At 37.3% G+C, this 27330-nt stretch overlaps 1 protein-coding gene across 2 annotated transcripts in view; it reads right to left on the bottom strand.

Moving 5' to 3' along the window:
- LOC127625795 (filamin-B-like) overlaps positions 1-27330 on the bottom strand; it is a 99789-nt gene that overhangs the window by 58364 nt on the left and 14095 nt on the right. For both annotated transcript variants that reach the window (XM_052101149.1, XM_052101150.1), the window contains exons 2-4: positions 4773-5021; positions 3757-3854; positions 12-159 (exon numbers count right to left, since the gene is read on the bottom strand). In XM_052101149.1, coding sequence (XP_051957109.1) covers positions 12-159; positions 3757-3854; positions 4773-5021 — 495 coding nt within the window. The remainder of the gene's footprint in view (positions 1-11; positions 160-3756; positions 3855-4772; positions 5022-27330) is intronic.

Here is a 27330-nt window from a genome sequence, read left to right as displayed (position 1 = left end):
GCATCTCTCACCTGGACCGTAGGCGCGAGCCTTCTTGGGGTTGAGTTTGGGTTTTAGTGGTGCGCCAGGCTTCAGTTTGGATTTGGGGAACTGTGACAGATATGTCATAACAGACTGTTCATCCACACTGGGGTCAATGATTTCCTCAGGAGCGATGACCTAGAATGAGAGACAATGTGTTATGGCGATTCCATACAACTGCAGTCTGCCTAGCCCAGAAAATAACTTTTTAAATCATTATTTTATTAGCTTGCTTTTAGTGGAGAGATCAAAGCTATGGTATGAATAAGTGGACAGTTATACAGTGTTGACAAGGACAACGGTCATTATTCAGAGATAATTCACAGCAGAATTCTGCTACCGACCAATCAGAATGAAGTGCTGTGTAATAGAGCACAACAGTGCCTTGGTTCTGGAAGTATTTTCCCCCGTTCATATTTCATAAAAACCTTTGTACAGGAGTTCTAGCCATGAACCAAACCAACGAGCTGCAAGGTGAATCACAACATTAACCCTCCTATTGTATTCGGCTGTTTTTTTTTACCAATTTTTTTTAAAATGTTCCTCATTTAATAAAAATGGTTTCTTTAATCTGTACAGTGCAAGACTTGGTGACTTTTCCTCCATTTGCCAATTGGGCTTGATTTGATAAGTCCAAGTGGTCATAAAAAAAAAATTAATAAATAAAGTATTTGCAAAAAAAGCATTTTTTGTTTTAAATCTCTCGAACAGAATCAATAAATCAGCCACAAATGGAAAAAAAAAAAAAAAAAAAAGAGAAATTACAGGGTGAGACTCTAAAACATTCTCAGTGCAAAACATACACACCCACTCACAAATGTTTTTTTTTTTTTACTGGTGAGACTATAAAACAAAGCTTTTTTTTACATTTACACACACACACACACACACACACACACACACACACACACACACACACACACACACACACACACACACACACACACACACACACACACACACACAAAAGAAGGTGTGAGACGATCTCACACACACACCCACCTACCTTTTGGTCATTGTTGGCATTACAAGTCATATGTTGTTTTCAGAATCAAATGTTTATTCTGGTTCTTCTGATTTATACTTTCGGGTTCCTGATGTTAATATGCATTTACTTTTGAGTTAATATTGAATATTAATGTTTGAAATAAATTATTCCTAGAAAAATGCTTATTCTGTGTCTTCTCATTGTAACACCATGGTCAGGTTTGATTGCAGCATAATGACATTAACTGCAAAAACTGACACTTCAAAATCTATTTAAAAATGCTTAACTTTGACAAATAATAGTTTGATAAATGTCTATATGTATCCAAATGCATTTCTTGTGATAAAATATCAAATTATGTTACAAGTCATCAGACTGCACAATAAGTGGCTACAGTCATCTACTGGCTGTCCCTGGCATGGTGTTCAAGTCATGTTATTTATATTTTGTTCACCAGATAGCAGCAATCGCTCAAATTTGTCAAATGTTCATATTTTCTTCATGTTTCAACCTGAAGTGTAGGTTCTGAATTTATTCTCCAAATGAATGGTAATGGAAATGTACATGTAAATAAGATCAAAATAGCATAAAATCCCAAAAGAAATGCAGAATTTTATTGTTATTACTTCAGGGAAGAAGAAATGTGCATGTCTGTTACAAGTCTGACCCTTCTGGTCAAAAATGATCATGAATACCAAAGGGAGGTGCCCTTTTTCCAATAACAACAGTTAAAAACTTTGATTAGAAGCAAAAAAGTATTTGACATTTCAGAGAAAAGCATAATGGGAACCACAATCCCATGAAGGTTTAGACTTTGAATCTACTTCACTTAGATCTAACACTAAAATATATTTATTGAGTCACAGGTGTCCAAACGGAGCTTGATTAAATTGTGAAAAACTATGCAGGAGATTAATCGGATTATATTTCTGTTGATTGGGACAGAACACACGTGTGTTTGCTGAGGAGTGATTAAGGTGTGGTGAGTATTGTATTAACTTTTCGAAATTTGACTACCTCCTCTTTGGCAAACAGTGTGGCCTTTACTGGCAGATTTTCCCACTCTGTGCATACAGAGTCCACACCTAGCAGACAATAAACACATTAACATTATTACTTCATAAAGATCCCACCCTTATTCTTATCTACCATTGATATTTGCATGAATGGGAAAAAAAGGAAAAGGCATAAACCCCTTTAAGTGTACGGGGAACCTTTAAACACTCTTGACAGATCTGTGGTGCCTATATGGTGTTTAATGGGAACCTAATGCTAATGTTTACATGCGCAAATTTTCGTCTTTCTGTAAAAGGTGTTTTTGCTTTGTTGAGAGATCTAAATATTAGAAAAGATTTCTTCTAATGTTACTCACTCTACTTGTCAAACGAAGAATTAGAAGCAGCATCTAATATACCATATACTGACTTTACCATGCATTTGCCTCATGCCCATTCCTCCTCCAATCTAACCGCAGGCATCTCTGGATGAGAGTACGAAGTAAAGACAGGTGGGTGAGAGTTGTCCTTGAAAGGATTTTACAGTGGAATGAAAACAAAATACTAGGAACTTTAAAACACACACACACGTTGTGTTTCCATGTTTTATGGGGACTTTCCATAGACATAATGGTTTTTATACTGTACAAACTTTATATTCTATCCCCTAACCCTAACCCTCACAGAAAACCTTCTGCATTTTTACATTTTCAATAAACATAATTTAGTATGATTTATAAGCTGTTTTCCTCATGGGGACCGACAAAATGTCCCCACAAGGTCAAAAATTTCGGGTTTTACTATCCTTATGGGGACATTTGGTCCCCACAAAGTGACACACACACACTTTCCATGTTTAATGGGGACTTTCCATAGACATAATGGTTTTTATACTGTACAAACTTTATATTCTATCCCCTAACCCTCACAGAAAACTTTCTGCATTTTTACATTTTCAATAAACATAATTTAGTATGATTTATAAGCTGTTTTCCTCATGGGGACTGACAAAATGTCCCCACAAGGTCAAAAATTTCAGGTTTTACTATCCTTATGGGGACATTTGGTCCCCACAAAGTGACAGACACACAGAGACACAGACACACAGACACACAGACACACAGACACACAGACACACAGACACACAGACACACAGACACACAGACACACAGACACACAGACACACAGACACACAGACACACAGACACACAGACACACAGACACACAGACACACAGACACAGACACAGACACAGACACAGACACAGACACAGACACAGACACAGACACACAGACACACAGACAGACACACAGACACAGACACAGACACAGACACAGACACACAGACACACAGACACACAGACACAGACACAGACACAGACACAGACACAGACACAGACACAGACACAGACACAGACAGACTTTTGTCATTGCCTTGTAGGTTCATGCAAAGAATATCATGTATAAACATACATATGCACCACATCTCTGCGCATGAGCGCAAGGTATTTTGAATACGATTGAGAATGTAGTCAGATTCAAAAGTTTACATGGCTAATATTTTAATCTGATTATTTTAGGTCTACACTACCCCCTTCAATCGGATGAAAATGTTATTTGGATCGAGCTCAATCGGATCATTTGTGTTTACATGAAGGCTTTTCAATAAAATTGAGCTACAAGTCGGATTCTAAATGGATTATTTGGTTGCATGTAAACGTGGCCAATGAGGGGGTCAAAGATCTCTGGCTCACCTGTGGAATTCCGAGCCAGTCGTCAGCGAGCTGCATGGCCTCTGTGGCGTTTTCCACGGGCTTCTGGGAGTCCCAGATCTCCCAATCAGGACACAGGCCTTAAAAACACAAATGGCAAAACACTTCAGAACAGTTCATGCGTAAAGATAAACAAAAGAATGACAAAAATGGAACTGTTATTTTATAACTAAACAAGTATACATTTATAATAGAAGTATACATTCACGAGGGTGCCGTAATTATGTTGTAGATCGAATAATTGTCACCAACTTTCCCAGTATTTTCTAGGTCTGAGTTTGAGTGGTCGGCAGTATTTGTTGACAAAGTGTTCTGTGTGGTTACTAGACATTTGCTATGGTATGCTGGATGGTCGCTAGGGCACAACTATGCGGTTGCTAAGATGGTCTGAGTGGGCGTTGTTGTGAAGCCATTACCAAGTGGTTGCTAAGGTCTTAGTTGTTGCTAAGGTCTTCTACATGGTTGCTAGGATATAACAATGTGGTTGCTAATGTGTTCTGATTATTTTATAGGTGGTCGATATGGTGTTTGGGGTTGTTGTGAAGCCATTGCTAAGTGGTTGCTAGGCAGTCGCTGAATGGTTGCTAAGGTGTTCAGGGTTGTTCCTAGGACATAACTACGCAGATGCTAGGCCATAACCAAGTGGTTTGTTAGATCTTGAGTGGTTGCTAAGGACTTCTAAATGGTTGCTAGGGTATAACAATGTGGTTGCTAAGGTGTTCCAAGCAGTTGCTAAACAGTTGCTATGGTGTTCTGGGTCATTGGTAAGGCATTGCTAAGTGGTTACTTAGGTCTTCTGAATGGTTGTTAGGGCCAATCCTCAAATATTACATTTGAATCAGAAACAATGATACTTTAATGTTGTTTCAAACAGTTCTGCAGTGTAAGGTTCTCTGCACAAAAATGGACCTAACAAACCTAGCTGTTGAAAAAACACAGATGTTTGCATCCCAACACTTTCACCTGTAACTGAATCGCCAGCACCTCCAAACCCTCACCTGGAGCACAGCTGTCCACCAGAGCTCCCAACACCATGCCATTCCTCCAGTCCTGACTGAAGTTGGTGATGGGGAGGTCAGGCACTTTGTTCTGGATCCAGCCCAGGAGTCTCTGCTTGGGAGTCTGTTTCTTGGCTTCTTCGTCATCTTCATCCTCCCATACAGGCATGGAGATGGAGTAATGGAGAATGAGTGTCCATACCAGACCCAGAATCAACTTCAGATTGCCGTCCACAATGGCTTTGCTGTCTGTTGGATACAAGGAAGTTAAATAAGAGTGTGAAATTAGGGTGAATTATCTCTTTAAGATTACATTTAATAGGAAAATGAGATAAATGAGCATTTGGTTTAGTACACTTGAAATATTTCCAGGAGTTTGCACAGCTGTTAGGGATTGTTAAAAGTACGAGAGACATCACTGTCACGGAACATGTTCACAAAACAGCTGTAAGCGGCCGGTCCAGACCTCGCCCCTCTGGTTGAGTTTTTAAAACTGCAGGCGTATTTGAGGGTGCGTTAGACAAACGCACTCATGCTCAGTGTCCCATACTATCAGCGCTCTTCTGCAAACACCCTCTCTGCTCACAGTAGAACAATAATACGAGATGAACTTTAGCACATTGCAAGAATCAGATGAAGATGACCGAAACACGACTTAACATGCCTGAATTCGGTTTATATCATTCACAGTGTACAATTGTGGCCTCAGACTTGCTGGTTTTAAAAATAGCATAGTTTTTCCAGTAACTAGCCATTTTTTCCAACATGGAGCAGTGTAGCGTGACAAAGCAGTGCCACTTATTTTGTATCATTGTATTGTACACAAATGGTTAGTTTGAATGGAACGCATATTTGTTTTGCATTAAGAAATTGGCTAATAACACATTCCAGAATGTAATGAAGAAAAATCAAGATTTTGAGCTAGAAGTGTTGATGTTCTACAAGACATCTGATTTTTACATCGACGTGGTCTCTTACGTACCCAAGGGAGGGTATGTAACAAATCAATATAAGCCTATTAGTGTTGTAGTGATTGTTTACTGCAAAAGAACAAATTGTATCTTGCTTTTAACAAATGATAAATTCAAAAGATTTAGCCAGTTTATATTCTCAAATATTAAGTAAAACGAGAAAAGACGCACTTTAATAGACTGATCCATGTTAATGTTGCACGGTAGCCTATACCGGTGCCATAGTACTCCAATACACTCTTTCTTTATAATACTGGCGGCATCAGTGTTTTTCATTAAATAATTGTATGTACGTACCCAGTGCTTCTGCAGCATGACATCCACCAAAGACCGCCACCTCTGGTGGCCGCTCACTCTGAACGCATCCGTCTTTTTCTATGCAAGTATGCGCTAGATGGGTTTCTTTGTGTTGTTTTATCAGAATCTCTTGCAGTAAGGATGCCTTTTTAGATGCCGTGTCAATTTAGAAGTTAATAAAAAATACAAATGTAAAGTGACACGAAACATCCGCCTACTACTGTATGTGTTGCACTGTGCATGTTTTAGCCCAAGAACGGAAGTCACCATCAATGCTTGGCACATATCAAAAATTGTAATGCTCGTTTAAGCATTTCTATGTGCATTTATCTTAAGTTTGAAGCATGTTCGAATTTTAACTTGTAAGCTTTAGTAAAAGCTGAATGTATGTGCTTGAAATGTAAAATTGACCTAGTGACCCTGGTACACTCTCTTCAGGGTCATGCTTATCAGCCTGATGCCTTTATCGGTTCAACGAGCCAGACGGGAGGAATGTCCTGGCAGCGCTTGGAAAAGGCAGGATGGTTTAGTGAATCTCTGGACTGCATGCCATGGCCGAGCATAATTCATTAGAATTGGACTCTAGGGATAAAGCAGAGGATCCCATTTAATGAGATCTCCATACGCCCCTTGTGAGAGGGGAACAGCTCTACAATAGAACAACACTACCGCCGATTGTTCACATTCAAGGAACTACTGAATGAAGGTTGACAGCAGGAGTTTAATCAAACTGGCTACCTTCATGAATAATGATAAATACCAGCGAGTTTTGGAAAGTTGCAAATACAATGCACGCAAAGGTTGTGTTTAAATGTTTATGCTAAGAGAACATTGCTAAGAAGGGAGGAAAGTTGAAAAATAAAGTAAAACGGTTGAAAATTCTCCAAATCAGAGACACACATTCCAACTGGATGATATCACAGGAGGGGAGGATAAATCCAAACAGACATCTAAAACAGTGATTACGAAGACGTCCAAAAACTGCCATTATCCAATTCTAAAAAATATGCAAATGATCAGCGGCATAAAACACCCTAAAATGAGTCAGTACGTGGCAACTAAAAATGGGGAGGGTTTAGTAAAAAGCAAAGCCAAAAACTATAAAAGTTGAGGAGGATGAGACCGATTTGGTGGTGAGGTTGACACTTCAAGCTATTGCTCATTTCACAATTGCTTATATATAGCAGTATACCAAATAATTTGAAATTTAGTTCGAAACGCAAAGCCTTTCCAGAGTGGATGAGAGGCGGCCTAAACATACTGAAATCGATGCATTTTCAAACAAAAACGTTATTGTCGTGGACATGGCCTTAATTATATTGAACGGTAATCTTTGGAAATGGGATTTGGAGCAAGTGTATGAGAAACCGAAATGTATTCTGCATTAGGTCAGTGTTGTATTTGACCAAAAATCAAACTCAAAATAAGCTATGGAATGCCTTTCTATCGTGGGAGACCGGAAATGCTCGCCCATGTGAAGAATTTTGCATTCCATTGTGCACAAAAGTTCCAGTCTTGTGAAATCTGGTGAACTCTGACATGCAAATTGATGCAAAGACATGTGACCAATAGAAGATCGAAACACACACATTGACATCTTGGCTCAATAAAAAGAATACATTAAGGGCCCCCTTATGTTCGTAGTTTATGCCCAAAATGGTTAGAGCGGGTGGGGGGTTATCACCAAACTAGATCGTGCAACCTTAAAGCCCAGAGACCCCCAGGCAGTCAAGGGCCCCCTGTTAGTCGGTTGGTAATCCATCCCTGGGGCTCAACCACTTTTCAGTCGTCTTGGTTGCGGAAGTATGCATGAGCTCTCATTCTCCTGGTGCATGTAGCTTTAATATTCATATCTCCTAGGGAACGGCCCTACATAGATCAACAAATGTTTATTAAACTGAACAGTTATCATCTGACCAGCTGTAGCTTGTTCCACCCTAACATTACGTGCCATCATGGAGGGTGGCCAACAAATATGATGCAATTCTGAACATCAAAATCATTGCAGTTGACGGAGAATCAAATGAGTTGTGTGTTCAATCAATCTACTGCATTCAGAATGGGCCATAAAAGCCAAAAGCCACGCAGTGACACTTTCTAGTTCTCAAATAGTGGTAAAGAATAGACTAATAGCCATTTAAAACCTCAATTGGCTTTCTACGTTTCAAAATTCTCCAAAAAAAATCAATTAGCGGACCCTTTCACAGCACATGTTGAAATTATGGTTTTAAATTGGCAAATAAGCCAAATTAAACACACTGGCCATACTGTGCAACAGTGGTTCAAATGTTCTTCAGCTGAAGTTGGTCGGTTTACCAAAATTCGAATCACTGCCCCCAGTGGCCCGAATCTGGAAGTGTTGTTGAACGTGTACAAGTAGGTACAGCTGCAGGCCAGAGATCTCGAAATGGGGGTAGAATCTCCAGAAGAGGGCGCAGTAACTCCAATAGTGGGTTCGCCCCATTTGGAATTGGTGAGTCACTTTCAGCTACAGGTAAGCTTAGGTTAGATTAGGGGATCCCTATATCTTTGCTGGCAGTTTGGATCGACCGCCCCTTTTTTTCTGGGTGAAATGTCCAAAAGGTTGGTGCAAGAGTTTTACTTTTAGTTGTAAATGCCGTAATACAGTCAACAGGAATGCATATTTGATTAATTCTACTCCCTAACCCAAATCTCAACCCTAAACCTAACAGTGTATTAAAATCCTTCAAATAACACTCAACAGGACCAGAACTAGTGCTCGAGCAACACGTTATGTGCCCAAGGTTGAAACGATGCAAAAATGTCTGATGGTGGATGGCGCTTGTCAGTATTTTGGCAGTATGGGATTGCTTTCAAGGTACATGAACTGCAAAGCATCAATTTCCTGTGTGATAATGTTAAAATTAACAGCAACTATTTTAAAAGCGATAGTTCACCCAAAAATTACAATTCTATAATTTACTCCATCCTCAAGATGTTCCAAACCTGTTAGACTTTCTTTTTGTCCTTTTGAAGCTTGACAGCCCCCAGTCACTGTATGCCTTCACTGCATGGAAGGGCAACTTGAATGTTCTTTAAACCTTCCTTAAACTAAATGTTCAGAAGAAATCTAGGCCATTCAAGATTGGAACAAAAAGGAGAGTGAATAAAAGATTAAAGATTCAAAAAGACAAATAAAATGGGTGGAAGTATCATCTTAACATCATCCTAACCGCAGAGCATTAATAAGGTGGGAACATACCCATGTGGTGTAAATAATTACCCCATTATTTCATTCTTTCCCCTCACTGGCGTGTCTCCCATGGCTCTGTCAAGAGATTAGGTGTGAAAGAGGCACGACTGCAGAATTTTCTCAGGGCGGGTCTCTTTAACTCAGAGCATTACACCAACAGCTTTCTCATGCCTGAGAGATATAATAGGGGTTTACCCACAAACCATGAGAGCATGTGGGCTGCAGGGATCTCCAGTTGGCAGATTTACCTTCTCAAATCTTTCCATACTGTGGACAGAAGGTTCTGGTAAATATAAATGTCACCAGCTCTACAAAAGGACTTTTAACATTCACGAATCAATGTTTAGTTCTGCAACCAGAACTAAAAGTAGAGGCGCTACGAAGTCTAATTATTTGGTAAACAAGTTATTTGTAGGTTAATGCTCACGAAAAGTGTAAACACTCATGTTTTCAAAACATTGTTTGAGTACCAAGTCCAACAGTGGTTCAACCAACAACGCAAGATTGGGGCGGTACCAACTTTTTTGTCGACCAATGTAAGACAAGGCGAAGACTTCAATAAATTCATTTAAAAACTGTTCCGTTTGGAGAAAGTGGTCATGAAGAAATGATAAAATTCACCTTAAAAGTACATTTTAAATAGCATGGCATTGGGCTGAGCGATTAATCGAAATAAAATCGAAATTGTATCATAATGTAGTGCGATTATAAACCATAAACCCTATAATTTAATTAAATAAACAGTCTGCACTATAGCGTAACAGTAACCAAGCGTCTTTCTAATGAGTAGCAAAAATGTGGGTATAGCAATGCTATTTTGAGACCAGGCAGATTTTAAACAAACTATTCTCATAGAATGAATGTTACTATAATAACATTATTGCAAACTCAGTTGTACGTGAGGCATTCTTCGTTTTGCAGCAGTTTCCTGGTGAAATTAACACTAGAGGCGCAACACGGGAGCGTTTTATTCAATACCAAACAAATCACGACTACAGGCTGATTCTGTCTTAAACACTTATTAAAATTGCATTATAAATCCAGCACATGTTATGATGATCGAAACACTTGTACTATAACACATCATTTGAAAAATTATACATTTTAATGCTTGCATTAAAGGATCACCTACATTATGGGAAGAACTGCAAAGAAAAAGACACTTTTGAAACAGAAAAACAAAAAGAAAATGTTCGAGTGGGTAAAGAAACACAGACATTGGACAACAGATAATTGGAAAAGAGTGTTACGGATCTTAACCCCATTGAGCTTTTGTGGGATCAGTTAGACTGTAAGGTGTGTGAGAAGCACCCGATAAGACAGTCACATCTATGGCAAGTGCTACAGGAAGTGTGGGGTGAAATGTCACCAGAGAATCTGGACAAACTGACCACTAGAATAACAAGGATCTGTAAAGCTGTCATTGCTGCATGTGTTGGATTTTTTGATGAGAACTCTTTGAAGTAGTTTAAGAAGTTCTGAACATATCTTTTCAAATAGTCATTTTTCATGTTATTTATGTCCTGACTTTACATTGTGATCAGTTGAATTCCATGTTAATGAATAAGTCATGATTTCTTTTTACTGAGAGCAAAATCTGTACATTATTCCAAACTTTTTGTTGCCAGTGTATATGAAAATAAGCTTTACTGACCAAATTGAACAGTCAAGCTTGCAGGCCAAAACGGGAAATTTATGTTCCAAAAGGAACTTTGAAAAGGAATGAGATGAGTTGAACCTGTCAGAGTTAAGCTGTTTGACAACAGGCATGTATGCAAGAACGCCATCTGGAAATGTGTTTCTGCAGGAGTGGAGTAACCTACAAAGACCCCACCCATAAAGCAGTCGTACAGTATCCTCAATGCACCCATTTATTGCACAGCCCAAACTTATCATTAGAAAGATGTTTGGGAAAAGTAAAACAATCCAGATAAAGAAATTAATTACTTTTGAAGCAGATATGCGGGGTGGGTGAATCACATCACGAAGAAATCCAGGTCATATTTCACTCCCAAATCCAAAGAAACGATTGTTGTATGTATGCATGCATGCATGTATATAATTATTGTGATGTGTAGTTTCATGATATTTTAGTTGAAAAACATTTGTACCTCATGGTATTATTTTTTGTAATGCCTTTAAAACCATTATTTAATTCAGCCAAAATTACAGTATTTTTATTACTACAATACAGGACAAATGAATCAAATTAGAATCATCTTTGAAAATAAGAGTTAAAAAAAATATTGGTCCTAAAATGTGCTTTGTCAATATACAACATATAATTGGTTCTTTTGTTTTGATTTTGGAGTGAAAAATGACATTTTTAATACATTAAATCATGAAGTAACAATCATGAGTATTTAAGTATGTGTCGGTCTGTCAATCAAACGCTGGTATCAGTGAAACTAAAAATACAAGTAATACATTTTTGTTTAAAAAGCACCGGTTATCTAACCGGGAATCCAGATGATCACTCGTATTGAAGTAAAAATGAAAGTAGCAGTCATTGACCAAGATCCAGCAATATATTCATAGAGATAAATGATTCAGGAATAAAGTTCATTGCTTATGCTGGTCACTATGGAGACAAAGCAAACAGAAAAACAACAATACTTGAGGAAGAGGGAGGGAGGCAGGACCGGTTTCCAGACAATTAGTCTCTTATTACCATGCAGTCGTGATTACGACACCAGCAAACCTCTTGAAGGCCACGAGGCGACTGACTGCAAACTAAAGGGTTGGGAAACAGCTAAAAATTAGGACACCAATCAGCCACAACATTAAAACCACCGCCTAATATTGTGTATATTCCCCTCGTGCACCAAATCAATTGTACAGAGCGGTTATCTGAGTTAGTTACTGTAGACTTTATCAGTTCAAATCAGTCTGGCCATTCTCTGTTGACCTCTCATCAACAAGACATTTCAAATCACTGAACTGCCCCTCAAATGGATGTTTTTTGTTTTTGGCACCATTCGGAGTAAATTCTAGAGACTGTTGTGTGTGAAAATCCCAGAATTTTGTTCTAGACATCTAAGATGTAACATTTGACTATTCAAATAAACAACTTTGTTGTCTGTCTCTGCGTGCATTTATTGTGAAGGTTTAATAATGTGCCTACATGCAGCCCTATTGATGACATTCTGCAAAAATAAGGACTTGATTCTATGATGTATCTGTTGTTTTACATTGGTACAGCTTAATTGAGCATTGAAGTTTGCCATTTCTCAAGACACCGGATGTTTTTGGAGTACATCAGAGTGGATTTGTGTGTTGTAAAGCGGTGCCTACAGGGCTTTCCTGCCCCCTTCAGAAACTAGTGAGCCACACCTGTGCCGCAGGACCCGAATGAAACACTTTTCACAAAGAGAATAACCATGAATGAGACAACCAAGGAAGAGACATTTGCATTTCAACAAGAGGAACAAGCACCTGTTGTGTGTTATTACACTGCGTTTACTACCAGACAGACACCAAGTAATAATCAGTCATGATAAACTCAGTCACTCAACCAAGATGAAAAAAACAATGTAGTAAAGAACACAAGGTCATGGACCCTCTGAAATTGAATAAATTACACGGGTATTTTTGACATCAGTAGATGATAGATTTTTTTATTTGTGGGTGAACAAATTCTCCAAAGCGTTCTTCTTCTAAGAACAGGACATAAAGCAATATCTCACCATCTCATCAATCTTTACATGCACAAAGCGTGCAGTTTGCATTGCATAAAGTGGAACATGGCCAAACCGAAAACCCGAAGAACATTAAAAAAAAAAAATGTCCCCAAAACATGTGTACAAATGTGGTGCCTGTAGATCCAGTATGAAGTTAAATAACAACTGAGAGTAATCAAATACCTCAGAAAGTGAAACTAAATACTCACAAAACATTCTCCTCCATTTCTTCTCAGCATAATCACAACTGAAATCACTTGAGAATTTCTTTCATTTAAATATGACTTATTTTCCAAGCAGTCTTAATTCTGAAATAAAGCCGTTAATTTTGTACCAAAACATCAAGAAAGTATTTCACCCCTTACACACTGGTGCATTGTTGGGCAGCCGCACACAATTTTATACAATCAAATTTAAAAGATCACCATCCACACATACTGTGGACTAATGCAAAAAAACAGAGAACCCCCAAAATAAAAAAATACTCCAATTAATCATAAATAATATTGTGCATTTATAATCTTATGATAAACAAAGTAAAAAAGAATTCTAACTTTGTAGACATGTAACTCGTTCTGTTCACTCTACCCAACTTTGAAAAGTGAGATGCCATTTTATTCCACTAGATGGCAACAATGACTAGAAATATATATTCTCTCTCTATCACATTCCATCACAATATACAGATCTGAAATGTAGGTGGCGCTCTAACGCATTTTAGCCCTCACAGACGTGCTCGTCCATAGACGTTCAGTCTAATTTTCAGTGCAAGCAACACCCTCATTGTTTCATTGAATATCTCGGCCTCTGAGTGGACTACAAGCTCAATCTAGATGTATAACATTTTAGAATCAATAGTCAAACGTGCTTTTCCTTCTGGATGGCATATTTTGTTCTATACATCTAAGATTTAACATTTGATTATTCAAATAAACAAGCTCACAGACGAGTAGAAAGTGGCTAAAAAAAAAAAAAAAAAAAACTACTTTTCTACTTTGGTTTACAGCAGCAGTGATCGGAGCATAAAAGAGACGTTTATATTTGATGATTTACAGACACCGCATTTCACTTTTGGGATACTTTTGAAAATCTTTTTTTGGCAAAGTCTGCCAAATGCATAAATGTAAATGTAAATGTGAAAGATTTTTATTCTCATATAAATATTTCTACCCCATTACCTCTAGGGGTGCTAATTTTCAACACGAATGATTAGAGGCCGTATTTTGTTATTTTTTATTTTCATTTTTTGTATTATTTAACTAAATATCAAATGTTCAATAAATATTAGCAGAACATTTAGTATAAAAAGGAGGTTTGTTAGCTTTTAAACACAAAAAAAAAAAAAAATACAAAAATGTTACTATTGTCAAACATTAATGGAACATGTCCATACTTAAGTGCTGAGAGGAACTGACATCATACACTTAACATCTACTAACATCACCTCGATACCAGTTGATTAAAACTCAATGAGCACAAATGGCTCAGAATAGCGAAGTTTGTTTTGAGAAAAGCATGAGAAGCATTTGTTTGCAAGTGCCACTAGTTATGAGTTTGATGAAATTACATTCAGATATTTTTTTAAATATGCCTAAAGTGACCAAATACTTTTTTGGGCAACTGTATACGTTTTCTTTTTTTCTGAGGTTTTAAACCAGTCTTACAAGTCAAATATGTGGTAAAGTGGGCCTGAATGCACCTGGACAATAAAAACAGGATGTAACTCATGACTTTGCCAAGTTTAAAACAAAAGGAGACATTATGACTGACCTTTGAGTCAGAGAAGGAAAACATGGGCCCTATGACTATGAAAACAGGGACGGAATCGCAAAATCCATTGAAATCGGAATTAACAAAATGCGGAATGTCGTGGAATTTGACACATTAGGAATGAAATTAATGTATAAATGCACAATCAAATTAAAATCATGATATGTCCTAAAGTGATGATTAAACCACAAAAGGCTGAGATTTAATAAAACAACTAGCTTCCACAGAAAGTGAATGTGAGAAGTCACTGCACACACACTAACCTCATGATCAACATCACGTGTGTATTAATGACAAAGAGCAGATCAATTCAATGTGACCACATATAGACTACACATATATATTTATATAATTAAATCATAGCCTTCTGCAGTTTAACAATCACATTAGCCCATTTAGCGTACTGCTTTCTGGATGTGAGAAGCCGTCAAAAACATCCAAAATAAAAGCTCCATTTAACTAGACCCGTGAAATTGAATAAATGTGACAAATGTTTTATTTCTGTATAATGTAATATGCAATGTAGTTGTAGTAGTAATAATAATAACAACAACAACAACAACAACAATAGCATCATATTTAAGCAATATCTTAAGAGTTTCATCACTGCTTTCATTAATACTGTGAGACACTGTATTTGACAACAACAACAAAAAAGAATTTGGGTTTTGGATTGTGCTGTAAAGATCAGTAGAAATGCTCTTCGTTTAATAAAAATAATGCAATGTGTTAAAAGCAATTTTTCCATTTTCATTTTATTAAAATTCTATTAATTAATTTGATTAGACAGTTTTTTTTTTAAATGATAAATTGTAAAACCTGGAATTCAGAGAAAATAAAATGGAAACCAAAAAATTTGGAAAAAAAATAAAACTGATTTCACCTGATGTCTAACGGCGTTGGTGTATTCTTTAGAGTTTCCAATTCACAAGGTTTTTGAATCAAATTATGTTTGTTTTTGCATGGAAAGTGTAGCTACTGTACCTATAAAACGGAAATTAAACCATAAAGTCAAAAGACAACCCTCCATGGACACGCTGGAGAACGAATCGTCATTGGCTAGTAAATTTTTGATGACACGTATGCGTAATGCAAACTGGGAAGGGTACATCTTTACATATTTATAGAATTAATATATGACTTCACATGCTGTAGAATGCAAAAATACATATTTTATTTCATATTTAGCTTTATCATTATATTCACATTTTAGCCTTTTAAAAATAAAACAAATTTCACATTGTATCAATTTATATGAAGTCATGAAATTTCATTTATAATAACGATACAAGCTATTGTCCCTGTTTGAAATTTCATAAACATTTTTAACAATATTCACAAGGTTGGAACCGTTCAATGAAAATAAAATTAACTTAATACATTACAACTTTTTGTTGCATGTTTGTATACAAGCATAATTTCTACAAATATTTACATTGATATTTACAATATAACAAGTGTTAAAATGGTACATCATCTCTTAAAGTGTACCAGCAGTTGAGGAAGTGTTTACGGATGAATCAGTGCATTGCACATTAATGAGAGAAGTTGCACAGTTGTTTTACATCATTGGTGCAATATGTGATTACAATTAAATGAACTCATCTTAATACTTCATGACCAACAACTGATTGTAAATAACAGGGAGGATATTAAGACATTATGAAATAAAACTGGAATGTGTGGATCTCATCTTTGGGCATTGATTGCACAGAGCGAGTCAAAGTGAACTTTGCTCACAGAATGTGTATTGACTTGCATGTATAACGATTATTGAACAAGTTATCAAATTCAAATATACAAGCCCTCGAGATTGGCAACACTTTTTACCATCCAACAGGTGCGGTTCACTGCTCTGTAGCCATGCTGTGATGCAGGGAATGTTGTGAAAACAGTCCATGGAAATAAAGTTAACACAAAATCAGTTGATGTCAGTTAAATGCAACGAAACTGTAACACTAACACTGGCATAACATGGCTCAACAAATGCTATGGTGACAGCATGATCACGACCAAATAAGGGAAATTCCAAGGTCAAAGTTCTTCTCTAAGAAACAGCTCAATCACTAGCGAGTGATATCAAAATATTTACTAGCCAGTGGCTGATAAGACATTTTTTAGTGGCATAGTGCAAATGTGAGTGATTTACTTGGAATGTAGAGGACTGAAAGAGTCAAGAGTGTTGATCCACCTCCACCCCCAAGTCTCTATGATATTCTGGTCTCTAGATATGAAAATGTCCATCAACAGAAGCCCAGCTCCCGAGCAATCCCTCCACCCCACCTCCCCAGATAAACATGTCCACAGGAATCTGGGAGTTTTCTAAACTGCGAAAACAGTGTGATTTTCTGTCAGAGGGTGTTGAATGTATTATCACGGAGCCACCACGGGGCAACTTTAGAAACAGAGGCGCGCTTGTTTCACAGCACTCTTAAAGTAGACCCATAAATAAAGCGGACAGCTTCTTTTGTCAGTCGCTGGATTCCGACGGGGTGCAGGAGGGGATGGGGGTGGCACAAAAAAAAAAAAAAAGCTCATTATGTGCAAAATACTGTCCGTGGCTTATAGCGGACACACCATTTCTCAAAAGACACCTGAAAGACTGCCTCAACTCCGGTTCTTAATTTGGATCCAAAACAGAGCTTTATCAATCTACATGAAGATTAAGATTACTCATTTCCTGTGCTGTTGCTCATTACCTCATGGGTGATGATGTCATGAGCCACAGATGGGAAAGAGCCCAAAATACGATACACAAAATGATCATTTTATGTTATTCTGGAAAGTATTACAATCCTTTCACTAAACGTGCTATGATTGGTCAATTAGGCGGACAATGTTGGAGTTAAAGGTGATAGTTCAACCAGAATTTGGTCATAATTTACTCACCCTCATATCATTACAAACCCCCCAAAAAAGAAGCAAATAATAATAAGTTTTGAAGAAAGCCCAAGTGGGTTTGGAACGACATGAGGGTGAGGAACTGATAAAAGTGGAAAAACAAACAGATTAATTAGTTCAGACCCAGTAATAATCATGATGCATTGGTTGGAAATGGCACACATGCTTGTACCAGTGGGCCTCTTTACACAACGCAAGCATAATAATTGCTTGACATCACATGTGTTACATCTTCATGTTTATAACATGCCATTTTTCGTAAACAAGTGCATTGACAGAAAAGGAACAGATGAGAAAACTAGTAAATATTGCAAAATAATGCTCACAGTCTTCAAAAAGCTTGTTAAAAGCAGTCAGGACTCTAATCTAAAAGTGCTGACATACAAGAACATCATGAAACAGGATCTTACAGGCAACGCAACTATTGCTTTACTAGACAGAGCAAAGTCCTAGTGCTTTTACACAGATTGTAATATTTAGTTTGAGCCAGGCACTCATTTGGGGTGAAAATGTCTCTGCTTTAAATCACAAATGAGCTACAAATTAACTCACTGGATTTTTACCCTTTCTGAAGTAAACAGGTGTGGCGACTGCACTGGCAAAATACGGTGCTTCAATTCTAGGATGTTGTGGGTGATCGCCAGGCCATTGCTACATGGGTGCCAGGGTGTACTGGATGGTTGCTGAGGTGGTCAAGAGTCAAACCCAAGTCTCTGTATTATTCTGGTTTCTAGTTATGGCTTGACTATCTGCTTCAATGCAAGTTTTTGATCACCTCTTTTATCACTCGCCATGTGAACATTTCAAGTTTGATTACTTCGAAAAGTAGTTGTACACCTCTCCTCAACAATCTGCACAATTTGAGGCGTCATGGCAAAAATACAAATCAATGCTTTCAATCAATCATTAGGATTATATAATGCATTTATACGCTTATTGTATAAATAACATAATTTGTGCCATTTACAGGTATTTACATTGATTCGTTGAATACATGTTAAAAAGCAGTTCTGTCTCTAAGAAAACCAGCATTTCTGTAAATGAGTGTGCTAACGAAAGAGACTCAAACGGCTTCATCTAATCTGTTCGAGAAGTGGGTCTCGAAATGCTGCATCACAACAGAGTTCAACTGAATACTACTCTCTGGGAATATTACTAACGTTTCTACAACAGTAATGATCAAAAACACTGGTACTGCTGGTATTTTGAAGCTTGAGTACTGCTTTGAGGACTTAGGAGAAAACTTTGAAAACATTTCAGTCTTTAAAATTTGAATAGAATTCATTTTAGTCATGTTTAGGAGAAAAACTTGAATTCAGTTTCTTTCCTATGCAAACTTCACTAATGGGCCTTTTTTAACCAGTGTTCTTTGCTATAAAAAAGTATAAAGTGAAAACCACATAAGCTCGAAAATTCTCAGTCTGGAAGCAGCGAACAGTCCGGCATCTCTGCCCTCGGTCACCATGTGTCCTAGAAATGACATCATCTGCAGACGCCCGTGACGGGACACATGGGGCTTTACCTACAGGAGGGCATTCCATTCCCATGAGATCATGACCATCCCCTTGGAGGGGTCAGCCAATCAGAGATAGCAGGGATACAAAGACCAACCACCACAGACGCTCCATTAACAATCCAGTCAGGTCACCCAAAGCACTGAACTGCATCCAAACTACTCAAGTCCTCACCAACTATTGTGTCATGGGCTTTCATAATGGTGCCCCTTAAAGTCCTGCATTAAATTAGGACTTTGCACAAGTGCACTAAATTATGAACCGTTTTTTGCTTAGCTAAACTGACAGTGGTAAAATATATATATATATATATATATGGGGAAATCAATGTGGCTAAAGGGGCTTGTTAAAAAGAATAGCAGTAATTAAAACTTTATTTATGCTGCCTCATGTCGTTCCAAAACCACACAATTTTGGCTTTCTGGGTCTTTCAAACTCTTTAAACATGAAATAAAATCATCCATATGACTTATGCACCATCTTCCAAGTTTTCTGATATCATGCAATTACTTTGGGTCAGGAACAGACTGAAGTTCAAGGAAGACATGAAACTAATTTTATTTCCAAATGGATTTTCAATAATTATTCTCATTATGTGTAATAAAATCAGCATAAATTAGCCTGTCCCAGTCCCGAAAAATTCTCATTACTGTACAATGATTTTTTTTAACTTTTCATAAGCAAAAAGCAAAAATTTGTCTCAGTACAACAAATACTACCACGAAGTATAATACTTGATAAAGTACATTGTAAAAGATGTTAGCAAATGGAAAATGAAATTATGTAAATGCTTTAGTAAATAAAAAAAAATAAAAAAAAATATTGTTACTTAACTGGTAGTTGCCATATACCGTGAAAAACGAAGACAACGTTATTTTTCAGTAAAAAAAAAAAATACCCCTTTTAGAAATAAGTATGATTTACTTTTTTTACCTTACATTTAATGGTGAAAATGCATACAGTTAAAATTATGGTGAAAAACAATAATTGAGCCATCCCAGAAGTCTCTGCATGACCCATCGCATATTTAATAATCTAATATTATTTACCATAAATCTAACACATTTTAAGTGTAGATATATTCTCTTTTAACAAAATTGAACAGGATTTTTTTTTGTGTAGATAAAACAAAACCATAAATAAAAGAATTGTTTTAATAGTGTGTGTGTGTGTGTGTGCGTGTGTGCGTGTAATATATACCTAACAGTAAAATAAACAGGATCTTTTTTTAGTATAACAATGAGAAGTTACAAAAAAAAAATATATATTTTCTTTAAGGTAAATTATATTTTTGTTTCTTTTGATTTTGGGGTGAAATATGACCCGGACGTGTTCCTGACAGGTTTTCTGTGATTCAGCCGGTCATTTCAGAGGTGGAGAAAGTGGTAAATGAACATGTTTTTTTCTTGAGTAACATGCACTGATGCACCATTTATTAAGTAAACAGGGCAAAATGTGTTCATGTCATCTTTAAAAGGCTCTGTTTGTGTCTGTGGTACATGATTAAACACTATGCGGGACTGGTCTGTGTAGCTCGGAGATCTGGACCGATCAGTAAATAGTTCAACAGTGTGTGGAATACCAGAACTCAATAACAGCATAAAATAACCTGCAATTAAGTCACTACGTTAAAGCGTTTATCTCAAATGACCATGTTTTTGTAGTGTGGGGGATTTGAAATGAGGGGATTGGGAATCTACAAACAGAAAAAGCCAAAAAAAAAAAAAAAAAAAATCGCAGCAATACAAAAACAGGTTTTTCTATTTGAAATAGAGATGGATGTACTATGTAGATGTAAAAAAATTGATTTCACAACAATAATAAAACTGTTTTACATTCTGGACACACAGCAACAGATTTTAAACAACAGACAGCCAGCCCGGATTCTCTGGCCACCACCCACACACGTTCATAATTCTGCCCCTCGTTTCTTGCATATTCATGAAACACTCAAGTTTCCTTTTCACGTGTGTAGGGTTACGGAGCGGCTCTCTGGAGTTTGAACCCCTCATTTATTACAGTTATTCCAAAGCCATGAGCTCACCCTCCTACAGGCCATGCAGATGATGTTTGTACTTAAGTGCTGCGAGGCGAGCATATGGTTTATACAATGTATTGTTTTAATCTCACCCACTAACCCAAGTGCGCAGGGGGTCGTAAAGAGGAAGACTGCGTTTGCAGGGTTGCTGGAGGTGCTTTGAGGATTTCGTTCATGGCCAAAAGCAGCCAACAAAATACAAACAGGAGTCTCTTGTGATGTAGGTTTGAAGTACATCTTTAAAAACAATGTCATATTGACTTCTAAGTGGTTCTCTTAATATAACAATCAGGATCCAAAGTTAACACTTGGGTGATTCTCATCAAATTTCTACAGTGCCCTGGTCATGTTTCACCCCATATCAATAAAAAAAGAAAAATTAAATAATACTTGGCAGAAAGACAAAGCAGCTTACATTAGGACCATTAAGAAAATTAGGCCCTTTTACTCCCCAATTCTCATTACCGTAACACATTTGGACCTTTTATTTACACAATTCCCCTTGTTTTTAATGATGATCCTCATTATCTCTCTTTTTTTTTTTTCCTTTTAAAATGATGATTCTCATCACCGTAATGGTCATGTGTTTACTGTAGTATTACGATGTATAAATACTTCACAATTTAAAAATTTACTTATTTTTCATGTTGCAGTAATGAGAATTGGGGGGTAGAATAAGCATAATTGTCATGAAAATATAAATAATCGTAGTTACAGGTCAACCGATAGTGGGTTTTGCCGATAACGATAACTTTGGTGGGAAAACAGGCCAATAGACGATTAATTGGCCAAAAGTTTTTAACATGTATAATATGAATGAAAACTTTCCACTCAATGTAAAATAGTGCTGATCTTTAGAAATCATCACTTTCAAATGGCAATACTTTACACATTTCTCCCAAACGGATATCTTCTTCAAAGCGTTTGTCATCTGAAATTAATGAGAATATTAATTCATATAAGGTTGCCATTAATTAATGATTTACTACTGATTGTTAACTTATAAATTCACTTAGAAACAAAACGTCTTCGGAGCACTCCTGTTTATAACCTGGCTGGAACATATTGGACACCCCTCAAAAAAAAAGAAAAAAAAAAAAAAAAAGGATCAGCACAAATTCATAAGTGACTTTTTAAAATTCAAAACAGTGTATTGATCTTGACTTGTAACAATGTTCCAACAATTCAAACAGCAAATGTTAGCTTCAAATTTAGCATCCTCTCCACCTTGTCGGCAATGCAATTCTCCAGTGCAGTGATTAGTTAAATTAATCATCAGCCCACCTTTGGTTGTCTTAAATGACTGATTTATTGTACCATGACAATAATAATAATAATAAATATTTTATTCATACCTTGGTTCTCTAACGATATTTTATACCCACTTTTGAAGCGTCCGTCTCTATAAATGTGATAGTTTTTATTTAACCTCTAGAGGGCGCAGTTATATTCTTGAACCTTAGAGTTCAGACTGACCATCCAGTGCCGGCCACGGAGAAAACAGAAACTATCAGAGTAGATTTATTGACCCGATAAATCGGTAAATCAGATACACCAGTGGATTACCAATCCTAATTGCCCTAAAATACGCTTTTCTCTAAGCAAAATATAACTTCTAATTTGTATCTTTTGATTTTGGAGTAAAATAGAATCAGTATATTTTCTTGACAGGTTTTGCAAGAAATGAGAAATTGTTCCACACCAGGCCAATTACTTTATTTGGAAAAGCAGCATTCATTGCAGGTCATTGAACAAAGTGACTCAAATCAAAAGACATACAAACCGCTTACTAAATGCCGCAACTTGCGCGTATACCAGCAACTTAAACCTCAAGTGGAAAACAATCCTTCAGACTCCATATGGCGGCACATATGTGGAATATTCCTCACATTAAACCACCAAAACACAATTGTTAAGGAACAAAATAAAGATTCTAATGAATAACATACTGTATAATAAATAATGACTTCAACGAGTGACAGACAGGCTCATGACCCGATCACAAAAACATGAATCATTGTCATACGGAATACAAACTACAGATTTATGGCTTGTACATATTAATTCACTGGCCATTGGAAGCACAGGAGAAGCCGGTCTATAGAAAGGCAAGAAAAACTGTTTGCAGAAAATGTACCATTTTAAACTTTCTCTTGAAAATCCAATTTTCCCAAATGACTACCAGAAATAACTGGTCAACAATGCAACTTGACTGACCATTTCTTCTAACAGGTAACCGCAGATGGGATACATAACAGCCGACACTAAATGCTCTTTAATTGGTGATTCTACTCAAGACATGCAGACTCGGCTGTTAAAGCAATAGACTTCTGCTCAGTGCATCCTGCAAGCCTGTTTTACTGCCAACCCAAATCTAATTAATACGCCAATGGCACAGCTACAATACTTGAAATAGACAGTAAACACTGCTCTATTAAACACTTTTAAAATGTAACAGTTGCTTCGAAAATAAACTTACAAAAACAAAAACCATTCCCAAGACATCACAAGCGCACTTCTAGGTCACTTGATAAACCAAGTCTAAACTATAAGCTAGTATCTGATATATAATGTACTCTGCTGTGCACTGCACAATAAACAGTGGTTTAATAAGAGTGGCGTATAATTAAAGGGATTTAATAAAGACCAAAGATGGTCTATGAGGCTTCTTATTAAATCATAGCAGTGTTTTGTGGAGAAAAGTGCAGCCTGTAAGTCGTGATCAATCCTGTCTAGACTCAATAACGTCTTTATCTACATTGGGTGGGGCTAGGTACATTCACAGTCAGCATGTTAACATGCACTTTAAAAGTGTGATCTCAGATGGACTAACCCAATTGTTTATTTGGTTTTTTTTTTTAAATGTCATGTTAATGCTTTATTCCAGATTAAAATGGTACCAGTCTGATTTATGCAAAGTCGGACTAACATACTTCATCCAGCATGTGTAATAAAGTTAATCTAACCACAACCAGCCTTGCCGTTGATCAGCGTTTCATAGCACGCGTTGCTCGACAGAAGTGACGTGTGATGTGCATTTACATGCTGACGTACTTCCTTAAAATATTTGAGTATGTATTACATCACGAACACTTGGACAGACAGATTTACTAATGCAAAACCCACTGTGGCTCGTTATAACCACACGTGTGTACGATTAAATCACTACAAGCATTCAAGAAGCAAGCCGTCTGTTCGCCAAAATGAGCCGTTCCAACTCGACTACAGTACCCAACTTTATCAGGAGGCGGATGACCGTCTGCACTCCTATAGAAGTCGTCAATGTGCATTGCTTCACATTTGCATGAACTGTAACTATGTTCAACGTTGTCAAATTGCCAGCAGTTGCGGTGGGTAATGTTGCCTCAGTAAGTCGTGTATTTCCAATTAGACAGTCTATGGCCGCAGAAAATCGCCCATTTAGCCTCTCAAATGTAGACTTCACAATCATGTCTACTTTTAAACATGTTTTTAAGGTTGCTTCCATATAAATAAGAAAAATGGAATTCGATATCTCAGCTGAAATCACCTTTCAGGTCAGCTTCAAGATCAATAACTTCTAAACAATTGCATGACAAAGAAGCCAGTTAAAACACTCTCTGGACTCTGTAAACATACGGAGCATTCAGTGTCTAATACTAGCAGGCCATTGGCTCACCATGCAAATAGCAGCACAAGAGAGCCTGCAAAAGCAGAACCAACAGGGTGTGGTCTCAGATTAACTGCTTTGAGCGGGACACAATAGCTCATGTATGAAGCCCAGTGTAACCTCAGAAAGTGCCTTTTGTAGGAGCTGAGGGCAGGGAATAAAAGACAAGGAGGTAGAAACGAGCAGAACTCTCCATGACACTCTGAGAAAGGGTTGTGTGAGCAATTGACTGACATTTCTCATTGCCATAAAAGGGGTCTTTTTCACCTGAAGATCAGAAACATAACTCAAAACCAGGGCATTGTGGAATCAGTTATGGTCCGAAGGTTTGCAATAAAATGTCTACGTCTTTCCTTACTAGGAAGGGCACAGACGTTGAGGCTACAAGTCCAAAATGAATCAAATCCCAAAAGCAGTTTATTGTGCAACCAAAATCCCAAAGATTGAAATAACTTATTGTATTTTCCCCATTCTGATGGTTAATGTAAACATTAACTGAAGCTCCTGACCCATATCTGAATGATTTTATGCACTGCACAATTTTATGCACTGCTGCCACAAGATTGGCTGATAAGATAAATCACATGGATGTTTGTTGGTACCAGATGGGCTGGTTTGAGTATTTCTGGGATTTTCACACACAACAGTGTTTAGAATTTACTCCGAATGGTGCCAAAAACATCCAGTGAGCGGCAGTTCTGTGTGCAGAAATGTCTTGATGAGAGGTCAGAGAATGGCCAGACTGGTTCAAATTGACAAAGTCTACGGTAACTCAAATAACCGCTCTGTACAATGTTGCTGAGAAGGGTTGGGCCTGTTTTTGTGGCATGAGGGGGGACCTACACAATATTAGGCAGGTGGTTTTAATGTGGTGGCTGACCGAGATATATAAGTTTAGGACATCTACTTTGTACACGATAAAAGTAATGTTTCCAAAAATTGTTTACAAACTTTTTAATTGACTATAAAAATCACAGTTCCAGTGGGTCACAAGTTTACATACACCAAGTTAACTGTGCCTTAAAAGGAGCTTAGAAAATTCCAGAAAATGTGGTGTACCACATCAATTGGAGGTGTACCTGTGGATGTATTTTAAGGACTACCTTTAAACTCAATGCCTCTCTGCTTGATATAATGGGAAAATAAAAAGGACATCAGCCAAAATTGTGGACCTCCACGAGTCTGGTTCATCCTTGGGAGCAATTTCCAAATGCTTGAAGGTACCACGTTCATCTGAACAAACAATAGTATGCAAGTATAAACACCATTGGACAAAGCAGCAATCATACTTCTCAGGAAGGAGACACATTCTGTCTCCTAGAGATTGTAGTTTGGTGTGCGAAAAGGGCAATTTAATCCCAGAAAAACAGTGAAGGACCTTGTGAAGATGCTGGAGGAGAATGGGTAAACAAGTATCTATATCCACAGCAAAATGTGTCCTATTTCGACATAACCTGAAAGGCTGCTCAGTAAGGAAGAAGTCACTGCTCCAAAGCTGCCATAAAAAGACAGACTACAATTTGCAAGTGCACATGGAGACAAAGATCTTACTTTTGGAGAAATTTCCTCTGGTCTGAGGAAACAAAAATTGAACTTTTTGGCCATGAGTAAATGACCATCGTTATGTTTGGAGGAAAAAGGTTGAGGCTTACAAGGTGAAGAACACCATCCCAACCGTGAAGCATGGGGGTGGCAACATCATGTTGGGGTACTTTGCTGCAGGAGGGACTGGTGCACTTCACAAAATAGATGGCATCATGAGGAAGGAAACGTATGTGGGTATATTGAAGCAACATCAAGACATCAGCCAGGAAGTTAAACGCAAATGGCTCTTCCAAATGGACAATGACTCCAAACATACCTCCAAAGTTGTGGCAAAATAAATTAAGGATCACAAAGTCGATGTATTGGAGTGGCCATCACAAAGCCTTGACCTTAGTCAAATTTGTGGGAAGAACTGAAAAAGCGTGTGCGAGTAAGGAGGCCTACAAACCTGACTCAGGTACACCAGTTCTGTCTGGAGGAATGGGACAAAATTCCAGCAACTTAATGCGAGAAGCTTGTGGAAGGATACCCAAAACATTTGTCCCAAGTTAAACAATTTAAAGGCAATGATAACAAATACTAACAAAGTGTATGTAAACTTCTGGCCCACTGGGAATGTGATGAAAGAAATAAAAGCTGAAATAAATCATTCTCTACTATTATTCTGACATTTCACATTCTTAAAATAAAGTAGAGATCCAAACTGACCTAAGACATGGAATGATTTCTATTATTAAATGTCAGGAATTGTGAAATACTGAGTTTAAATGTATTTGGCTAAGGAGTATGTTATCTTCTGACTTCAACTGAAATACATCTATATTGGAAAAACCAATATATCGGTCTATTCCTTTAAGAGTAAAAAAGGAAAAAGACTTAATACAATAACGTCCAAATGAACACATCCTTTGTAAAAACCCAACGTCTAAACTTGCTTCTGTGCACACAAAAAGCCTTTGAAGCTTTTTTACACAAGTGA

The sequence above is a fragment of the Xyrauchen texanus genome, chromosome 32 (assembly GCF_025860055.1).
Source record: "Xyrauchen texanus isolate HMW12.3.18 chromosome 32, RBS_HiC_50CHRs, whole genome shotgun sequence".
NCBI classification, from domain to species: domain Eukaryota; kingdom Metazoa; phylum Chordata; class Actinopteri; order Cypriniformes; family Catostomidae; genus Xyrauchen; species Xyrauchen texanus.
This window is presented reverse-complemented; position numbering and strand designations above follow the sequence as displayed.